At 39.7% G+C, this 11129-nt stretch overlaps 1 protein-coding gene across 1 annotated transcript; it reads left to right on the forward strand.

The window, feature by feature from the left end:
* The first annotated feature begins 1235 nt into the window (after positions 1-1235).
* Positions 1236-11129, forward strand: fam83b (family with sequence similarity 83 member B). The gene is made up of 5 exons (XM_037783238.1): positions 1236-1411; positions 4216-4689; positions 5955-6119; positions 7217-7341; positions 7675-11129. Exons 2-5 carry the CDS (start codon positions 4240-4242, stop codon positions 9701-9703), a joined length of 2769 nt encoding a protein of 922 aa, XP_037639166.1. The 5' UTR covers positions 1236-1411; positions 4216-4239; the 3' UTR covers positions 9704-11129.

Genomic DNA, 11129 nt, shown 5'->3' on the forward strand with positions numbered 1-11129 from the left:
GGGTAGTGTTAATTGAAGCAGCAAAATTTAATTTTGAGAGCCGAATTAGGAAATGGCTAATAGAAAACGCACCTCCAGTAATAATCACTTGAATAATTTATCACATATATGCTGTTCTCAATTTTATTTTTATTATAGCAAATGTAGAAATTACTTTTTTCAGGTTGAACAATTTGAGCAAGGCCAAAATGTATTGATTAAAAATAACTATAAATATTTCAGATTAATTTGTTCCGTTAATCTTATGATTTCCGCGTGTAGGTTATAAATCTGAAGGCACGGTGACAACAGATAGAGTTGAAGTAAACTCTTTAAAAAGTTTTGTATATTTCCTGAATAAGAAAGACTGAATGCATTTTTATATGAATCTTTAGGAGGTTTTCCTGAAGGGCAGAAGACTTTAAAAAAGAAGACTTGTGATTGCTTTCACACAGCGTTATGAATGTATGGGCGCAGTCTAAGTGTTCGCAGTGGAAATGTTTACCATAACATTATGTGCTACTGAACACAATCAAGGACAGAGGCAAATATAAAAGTGAAAAAGTTGAATCCATCTAAAACATATGAAACTTTGCACAAATATATTCATGAAACCACAAATATTTGTGATAATGTCAGCCATTGAACAATGTCACACTGAACCTGTTTGTGTTGTAGCCTTGAAGGTAATATTTATGTTGTTGTTAGTTCTTGTGAAATGACGCTGGTGAATGCAGCTTTTCCAAATAATGCCGATGTTACATAATGAGCCAGTTTCTTAAGAAACTCAGAGAAAGCCGATCAGACAGGGTGAAGGATGTCGAATGGCACCACTCAATCTCCTTCCATCCCCGTCCTTCCTTCATTTACAAGGACATCAGAAGTGCTTGTTTTGCTCCCTACAGATGTGTCCCTACCACAGTTTGAATAGGTCCATGCTGATATTTCAGCCACATCTGAAGTAGGATTAAAGTGTATCAAGATACAAAGCAAGTGAATGTTGTAAATTAAATAAAATCATTCATTATTGTCTCAGTTTGTACACATTTCACAGCTTTAAACAGAACACCTTGATGAGGTCCAGCCCCATTAACCCCTGAAGTATCCATCAAAGCCTCTTTGTGTCTGTCATTATCTTGATTTTCGTCAGCGTGCACTTTGTCCCTGAAGGGAAGGAGGGGAGTGGCTAAATGTCTGAAACAGGTTTATGGCTGCCTGTGAGCAGGTTTCGAGGCAGACCATTTGCATGTCAAAACTGGAATCCACACCCTCCATCTGCAGACTGCTTATCATGTTGAGACACCTCCTTGTCTTTGTTTCTTCCAGCTGGCAGTCTCTCCAAATATTGAACATAAGCTGAACATACATAAAAATCTAAGCGGGATACTCGGGGAGCAGTCAAGAGGATTTTCACAAAGTTCACATACCAAATGTAAGTTACCGCTGTAGAGCATGAGATAATGTAGTTGTGACTAGCAAGAGGCAGCGTGTCAGTAATAATATCTAGCACCTCAAATTAATTCTCCGAGCAGTGGGTGGTTAGTGATAAAAATGTGTGAGTAAATATGCTGTTTGTAAAAGGTTGTGATGTATAGTGTAGGATTATGATTAAATACGCTGCAACAAACCTCTAAAACTTAGTTGAAAATGTTAATGTATGATTGTACAATCACAGCAACAAGGTCTTATAAAAGAGTCTATACCTGAAACAACAACAGGGAACGGCTGTACTCATAATACCATTGCAATACCGGCAGTGAAGCTCACCTGAAAGCAAAAGTTAAGCAAACTTTCCCATGTCAGCGTCTGAGCCGTATAGCTGCTTTAAGATCACAGATTTAACTTATTTCTCTGCTCTTTTGACATTCAGATGTATCAGACATGACAGATAACATATCATCTCTACTAAAGAGAAATACTTGAACCTTTAAAATGTCAATGTGTGATTGCTTTCATCCAGGGAGGTTGGATTTATAATATCGAATATCATTTCAAGGTGTTTTATACTGTAAAAGTAGTGGAATGAAATCTTAAAACATGAATTTTTTAAAGGTTTTTTTGCAAGCTAACCTGACTTTTGTCATAGAGAGATTCACTCAAACACAAACAAGCTGCATTTTATTCCTCTTTTTGTCAAGAAATGATTTATAAGATGGTAACAAAGTTTTTACTTGGTCTATGAATTATAGACAAAAAACATCTTTGATGAACGTGGAAGAAATATGACCTTTAGTTTTACTGTTGTTTTTGTTTCACCGCACCTTAAGTTCGAGGCTCATTACAGGTGCAGCAAAAACATTTCACCCTTGGGCATTCGCTGCTAGTCATCCTTAAAATCCAGACTGTGAACAGGTTCAGCGTCTGATCATGATGAGTCAATTTTCATGATGTGGCTTGTTGGAAGCAAATTTTTGTAATCTATAGAAATAACAGTCATTTAATGTGCAGTATGATACTGTTAAAGAATGTCTTATAGTTGGAAATAATAAGTATACATTACTCAACATATTGGAATATATGGGCCTCTTTACTGCTGTGGTAGACACAATCCCAACGTAAACTATAATTACTGTCTCGTGGTTGTATACCTCGAGGCAATTTTCATCCATGTCTGTCCAAAATGTCATCACTTCATCATTTTATCCTGTTAGACATTTCTGTGAAATTGTTATAATTAGCAGGTGAATTCTTGAGTTATGGCCGGAAATGTGTTTTGTGAGGTGACCTTTGACCACTAAACTCTAATCGCTTCCTCCTTCAGTCCAAGTGGATGTTTTTAACAAATTTGAAGAAATTTGCTCAAGGCGTTCCTTGAGATATCGCGTTCACAAGAATGGACCGGACGTGAGGTCACAGGTGACCTTTGACAACCAAATCAAATCAGTTCATCCTTGACGCTTGTCATGCCTCCGGCCACGACTGTCGTCGCGGCCGTAGCATAACAAACATTTACCTTTACATAAAGATACACAAGGTCCTGACTGGCTACTGAGAAACAAGTTTGGAACTAGGTGTACATTAACAAGTAGTTCCTGAATAACTTTGAATCAGTTGGTTTATTGAGATTTTGTACACTATTTATCCATTCTGTTCTAATGTAACCTATTATTATCTCATTATTATTAGTTTTACTTGGAACTACAAATGTATTTCATAGGCTACATACCATGAAAAACAGAATCAAGGTTGTACTAATCGCAAATTAATCACATTTTATATCCCCTCAAAATGTACCTCAAAAGGAGATTTGTCAAGTATTAATACTCTTATCAACATGGGAGTGGGCTAATATGCTGCTTTATGCAAATGTATGTATATATTTATTATTGTAAATCAATTAACAACACAAAACAATGACAGATATTGTCCAGAAACCCTCACAGGTACTGCATTTAGCATAAAAAATATGCTCAAATCATAACATGGGAAACTGCAGCCCAACAGGCAACAACAGCTATCTGCATGTCTGTAAAGGGGAGACTCGTGGGTACCCATAGAACCCATTTTCATTCACATATCTGGAGGTCGGAGGTCAAGGGAACGCTTTGAAAATGGCCATGCAAGTTTTTCCTCACCAAAATTTAACATAATTTATTTACAGTATGGCAATATATTGAACGGTAACCCCTGTATCATGATACATTTCGTATTGCCAGATTCTTGCCAATACACAGTCCTAGTTGACACCAAGCTTTTACAATTTCTGAATGCATAAATAGTTTCTACAAAGTGTAAGGAGATACTTCCTCACAATCTAATGAAAATACCAGATGTATTCATGCAAAAATAAAAATGCAAAGTGAGTAGAGGAATAGAAATTTAATGCATAGAGGTTCAAAACAGTGAGGCAGATAAGACTGCATGTTTTCCCAAAGCTGACTTCTGTGCTCAGTGTGTTGCAACAATGATGATGAACTCTGATAAATATTATTCAAATTCCTTTCACAATAAGAACTTTCTTCTACCAATGGATTCCTTAGGTTTTACAGTTTCATATGATGCCAGTACATTTGCTCTGGCTTTAAGACTGAGCCTGCTACAACCTAAAAATCGCAAGTTGCATTAATGCGTTAAAGAAATTAGTGGTGTTAAAACGAATTTGCAAGCCCTAAATATAACCTTTGAATACAGTTTATTTTGCCTCATTTCGCTTAACAAGAGCCAGTCTCTCAGCATGTTAGAATGTTTGTACTCTGATCCTCTGACATCATTTCATTGATTTCCATTAACTGACAGGTCCTACTGACACGCTCTGGGGCGATGGAGTCTCCAGAGTTATCCATGCTGTCCTCCTTGCGGGGAGAATTAAAATCAGAGGATTACATCCCACCCCACTATAAGGAGACATACCGCCTGGCGATCGATCGCCTGGCCAGCGGCGGCAGAGACAGTTACCAGGAGTTCCTCAAGGGAGAACGTATCGGGAGCTTCCTCTCGGAGGAAGAGCTTCTCTTCATCACTGCAAACGCAGAACAACTCCCACCTCAAAACCATGCAGAGGAAATCACCGGTCCATCGGACACCACGTCATCCTCGGGGACGTACTGGCCCGTCCACTCGGATGTGGACGCGCCAGACTTGGATTTGGGGTGGCCGCAGGCCATGCATGAAACACTGCAGACAAATATAGATCTGCTCTTTAATCCACCCAGACAAAACAACCCCACCATCAAAGAGGTGATTCGGAAGCATATTCAGGATGCGAGACAGGTAATCCAAACGACCTGCATCGATGTGCTAAAACAGAGCTCTAATATGTGGTGTTCAGACTGATAACGCTTTGTTTCATAGCAGCAAATTGCCTCAGATGTTTTGTTTAGTTTGTGCTCTTCTAAAGTATTTTGCAAGCACCTTTACCGATCAGGGCATGTCCACAGACCTTTGTTGCTCTCAATTTTCAGTTTAGGGAGTGTCTGCTGGGATTATTGAGGTCAGAATCTGGTTTTGCAACTTACCATCATGACAAGAAAGTGTGGGAACCTTATGAGCACTACATTAGAGTCATCTCCATTACACAGTTAGTTCTCAAATTGTCATGATGAATCATAGACTAGTTTCGTAGCTCAAAATTGTGGTTAGTAGACAATTAATGTTCTGCTGCATCTGTGCAACCTTGTTACTGCTGCACTTAATTACACCTACTTACACAGAGATCTAGAGAGAACAAAGAATCAGCTCAAAAAGAGCTTATAGAACTCTTTTTCTTTTCCACATAATTACAAACCAGTGCTGTGTAAAGTAATCCAAATGAAATGCGGATAAATACGTCACTGGACACTTGAACAGCTGGAATGTCTCTCTATTTTTGAGGGATGAATAACATTTGTATAAATGTTTGCGTTTTTTGGATGCTGCATGCATGATTAAGAATGACTAACACTTCTCATGGTTCATCTTGAGGGACAGAAACCTCCTACACAGGAAATTAAACGAGGGAAAGAAAATGAGTCCAAACAGCATACGATATAGTCGGACTGATTTCATTAATGAGCTCATTACATGCTACTGGAACACACAGTATGATGGTGCTTCTTCGAAAAAATAAATATTTTCAAACTGCACATTATCCTGATGAACTTTCATCTCAAGTGCAATGAGAGAGAAGAGCCTTTAACCTGGCTGCTCGAATAATCGCAAAACTGTTCCAGGAGTGACAGACGGATTTGGAATCAATAAAAAAATATTTATCCCCAGATATCCTTCACTTCTCTGTATCAATCTCAGTAAAACCATATTGGTTATGTTCACTGCATGTGCTTAGTCTGTATCCGTTTATGATACCATTTTTCACTTTGAGGTTTTGATCTGTTTCTAGCTGTCAGACTCACATTTATTATTAATGTTCAAAAATGACGACAGGGACTGTGTTCTTAAATAGGTCATTCACAGGTTTCACAAGTGTAAACTGGTCAAATGCGTTCTGGTCTTTGGCATGTTGTTGAACTGATCATGATTTATTCACTTTGTCCCCGCAGGTCATTGCCATTGCGATGGACATGTTCACTGATGTAGATATATTCAAAGAAGCTGTGGACGCCTCTGTACGAGGAGTTCCCGTCTACGTGCTTCTGGACGATTACCATTTGAAAGGTTTCCTCAAGATGGCTGAAAATCAAGATGTAAAAATTCAACAACTCAGAGTGAGTATATGATTTAAAAAAAAAAAAAAATTGTTCTGAATTTAACTAACGTTATTGATTATAACATCCATTACAGTTATATTTTAAAAATTAATAAAAAAAAATATTATTGTTATTATTATGTTGTTATCTAAAATGATCTATAAAGTTAACAACATTTTTTAAAATTATTTTTACTATTATGTTATTGTCTATTCAGGCTGGTCTCTAATGCTGTTTGTACCTACGAAAAGTAATGCACTGTAATTCGTACAGTATATATCCCACAAAATCAATTTGTATTAAATCTATGTAATTGTGAACCAGGAAGGTCGGGGTGGATAGGTGGATCAAAAAACACTAGAGTTTTTGCCCAAGTGACCGGTGTTTGTACCCCGTGTGAAACCAGAAGTCAACGTTGATTTATTTGTCACGTAACTTTCGTATTTCCGTTACGCCACTTCCGTAGTTATTTTAACCTAAATCACGATCTTTTCCTAAACCTAACTAAGTAGTTTTTTTTGCCTAAACCTAACCAAGTTATTTCCTGTGAAGACGGAAGTTTATTTTGAAAGACTGGAGCCGAAATTGACAAGTATGTCACATGTGGCTGGACATTTGTAGGAAAACCTACGAAAAATTATGATGCAAACCGTTGTATGAGGATACGTTAAACTATTCCTTTAACAAGAGGGGGCACTGTTGAGGGGATGTGAACTGGCATTTTTTTTACACTTGCATACAAAGGTGCAAATGTTGATTAGAGTAATTTTTAACAGTGTTAGACTTCACTGTTTTTATTTAGAATTTTATTTCAAACCTGGTTTCTCCAGTTTTTGTGGGTGGAGTCGTAATTATTTTTCTTGGCAAGAGATGCTAAAGATTAAAACACACCCGTTGAGTTCACATTAAGTGCCTATCACACAACAACAACAACAACAACAACAGCTGAGGTGCTCAACAAATGCAACATGTTTCAAATCATCAGATTTATCTGCCCAGAACATCTGTTTTTCTCAGAGTTTTATTTGATGATTGACATACTTATTACCTTCTGCTGTAAGATGTAACCGTGATACATTTTTTCTGACATTTTCCTTTCACTGCTCTGACCACAGAACATGAGGGTGCGCACTGTGAAAGGTCAGGATTACCTCTGTCGATCGGGAGCTAAATTTCATGGGGCAATGGAGCAGAAGTTTCTTTTAGTCGACTGCCACACGGCCATTTATGGCTCATACAGGTAAAAAAAACTGCAGACTACTGAGGCATAAACTGAATGCACTTTTAAAGCAAAGCACTACATTTACTGGCGCTCTCCACAAAATTGCCGTCATCATTTCTTATTGAAGCTTTTTGAAGAAGTTGACTGATCTTTCTAGAAAATGTGGCAACACAAAACAACTCTTTACAAAGAAGTGAATCCTTTCAAATAATATGTCTGTACTTCTTTGCTCCATCTGGATAACAAGTTACACTTAAACCCAACACATAAAGCAACATTTTTTAAGGTGACATCAGTCTGTTTTCTCCACATTAAATCAATAAATAATCATGTTTTCATGTTTGTTCGCAGCTTCACATGGTCATTTGAGAAGATTAATGTGAGCATGGTGCAGGTCATCAAGGGCCTCCTGGTGAAGTCTTACGATGAGGAGTTCCGAACACTCTTCGCCCGGTCGACTGTGCCAGCTGAACTCTGCCCCCCAGAGGGTTTGTTCCAACGCAACGGTCTAAATGGACGACAGATTTTGCCAAATTCTCATTCTCCCCAAAAAATTGAGCGGAGGGATCAGTTGAGGCATACACTGGACACAGTCTATCGGAAGACCTGCGAGAGGAAACAAGGCCTGAGAAACCTCGAGGACAGGCTCTTAGAAGAGGAACCTTACGAGTTTGGGCGCCATATTGAGAACGGGATCGGTGTTCACAACCAGATGCCACAATATCAGTCCACAGAGACGATGAACTTCTTGAAAAGGCACAGCTACGCTGGGGAGAGACAAGACGGACATATGCCACAGAACATCCGGCCCATGGGTAGCAACTGGAATATCTCTCGAGAAACAGTAAATGGAACAAACCACTACCCCGTGGACAATTACCTAGTGCCACAGATGCAAAGAGGTCAAAACGTGCGTCAGTCTTACAATGGCAACGACAAACAGATTATGTCCATGCAGCAGAACATGCCAACGCTAGAGAATACATCCAAATCGTTCATGCGCACTTTGAGGATCGAGTCTTACCTCAAAAACCCTGACGTCCCATTCGGAGACTCATGTGACTATTTAGACCAGTTTGAACCACAGGACAAAGCTAACTCCTTCATGCAGGGAAGGATGAGGTCTTCCCTTGTTTTCAGGTCCACCATACCAGAGCAAATGGAGCCAAACAGACCCATTAACAACAACATGAACACTGGTGTTAACCCCTCAGCAGCACCAAACACTCCTTTTCACTACTCATCTATGCAGTGGAATCCAACAGCAGCAGGTGGAAATAGATTAAGTAATGAAGAGTTCATGTTAAAGAAGCAAAGTTTGCAGATTCCGGATGACAATCGGAATAACGCAGGCTATGGTCCAGGTAGAAACTCTTTCAACTCTGTATACGCCAGCTTAGGCAGAGCTAAAGGTGGACACATGATCCCAAACCCAGACATCATGACAGATAATTGGAACAAAAGGCATAGTGTGGCCGATCCGAGATCAAATGCTGAATACCCGAAGGAATCCTCGGGTCACATGTATGGAGCTCTCGCAAGACAGCAAGTGAACAGAAGCACAGTGGAGATAAATGCACAGAGTGGAGGATACGGGTCGAATCTGAAAGAGGATCAGAGATCTGCTTCTCATTACGATGTCAAGAATATCACAGGCACAAAGAGCCCCGGTACTCCCATGTGGCAGGAGCCGCCATCCAGGACTTTGTCCGCAGCAGCCCTTAATGTCAATAGCAAGGATTTAACACCTAAATCCACCAGCATGGGCTCCCACCATTTCCTAAAGAACGGTTCCAAGAAGATAAAATCGTTACTGAACATACCAGAGAAAAAAGAGGATTCAATAGGAGTCAAGGAAACACCGAGTATGAAGTCAGGTTGCAGCACAGACACCTTAACAGCTGAGGATGAGCATAGGATATCATATCGCCAAAGCACAACCAACTCTATCAGGTCCTCCTCGGAGCAGCAGAGGAAACGGATAGAGGATGACCACCGAGAATCTTCAAAACCTCGATTCAGAACTGAGGAGCAACACATTCTGCCACAGGTCTCTCTCTCTAAACCTGACGCACACAAGAAACCCAGCGTTTTCGACAGAAGCGCAAGACCCGGCATCGACTCAGCAACCTGGAGCAAAGATCGCGGCACAGAGACTCGCCTTTACAGCCGATTTGAGCCTTTCTTAGAAAAGAAACCCTCGATACGCTCCCCACACAGCTTTGGAAACGGACACTCTCAAGAGAAAACCAAAGGCCTTCCTAGAGGCGAGGCATCTATCGAACACAACCTCACCCGGGCTGCACGAGGGCACCATGAAAATAAGCTGGAGAAATTCATTCATAGAGTGGGAAATCTCATACACAAGAACAAGCAGTGAGACTACACAGGTCACCTATACACGAATCCGGGGAAATACCCACCCGATTCGATTGTTATCAGGCCATTAAATAGGCGTTATAAGTTGCTATAAGCACCATAGATGTGGGTCATTAGGGGCCTACTACACCTACTACGTTGTTAAAGTGAAAGTGAAACGTTACGTTTTGAACACACGTTTTGTTTGTGTTAGGTTTAGGCAATAAAACTACAACTTCTCTAGGTTTCGGCAAAGAAAAACGTGTTTTGGGTTAAAAATAACTACGAACACAAAGACAACTACACATTGTTGGTTTCACATGGGATATAAACTCCGGTTTCCTGGGTGAAACCCTGTGTTTTGAGTTTCACACTGTCTATACTACAGTGCTTGACTTTCGCTTCTGCTCATGTCATAATTACTACGGTCGCTAGAGGTTGCTGTCATGTACTTTTATACTTTCTTTCCGGTGATCTACCATGTGAATAGATGATAAAACCTACTATTGGGTGTAGTAGGCCCCTACTGACCCACATCTATGGGGCTTATAGCAACTGATAACGCTTATAGCCTGACAACAGTCTAATCGGCTGAAATACCAGAGGTAAACAGGTCGGCATTACTGCGGTGGCGTCTGCACGTGTGAATGCAAGCTGTCCTAAGAAGTGTACAATTTTCTACTTTTACATTTACTTTCTATGTAACGTTACCTTTGACAACGATGTTTAGGAGTTTGGGAAGAATTTGAGTTTTCAGCTGCCTAACGTTAGCGTAACATGGTGAAACAAGTAACGTCAGCTAAGTTAACACTGCTTAGCTAACATTAGCTAGCGTTAGTGGGCTAAAGAACCTGTTTGAGAATAAATTAACTCAATCAACGAACTGTGGCGTTATTGTGAAATATAGTGTTAGTTGTTCTAACTACTTCATGACCACAAACTAAACATCATTAATCGGTCGGCATCACAAACAGAACACGTTCAAAGCGTCTGCTTACTGTGTTAACTGACTCCGCTGAATGCGTCGTGGTTGCTTGTAAAAAGGCTTCAATTTTACTTTTTCACAATTTTAAATACATACTCATGTGTTTATTATCTACGCCAACTAGTGACTATGAGCAACCAAAGACGCATTCGGCGGAAAGTCACACAGTTAGCAGACACTGAGTCAGTTGCGTCTGAAATCCCATACTAACATGCTATTTAGTACGCTACAACAGTATGTGAGATATTTTAGTATGTCCGAAACCGTAGTATGAAACCAATAGTACGCAAATTGCATACTATTTCCGCTGAAATATTATAAGTATGCAATGCTGGACTATACAGCGCCATAAATATCCCACAATGCAATGCAGTAGTGATGACAACGTTCATAACAGACGTTGACGGACGGCTCTGTAACATCAATAATGCTTCAATTTAACTGTAAGTATAAGATTTCACTT

Source organism: Sebastes umbrosus, chromosome 10, assembly GCF_015220745.1.
Source record: "Sebastes umbrosus isolate fSebUmb1 chromosome 10, fSebUmb1.pri, whole genome shotgun sequence".
Classification (NCBI taxonomy): Eukaryota; Metazoa; Chordata; class Actinopteri; order Perciformes; family Sebastidae; genus Sebastes; species Sebastes umbrosus.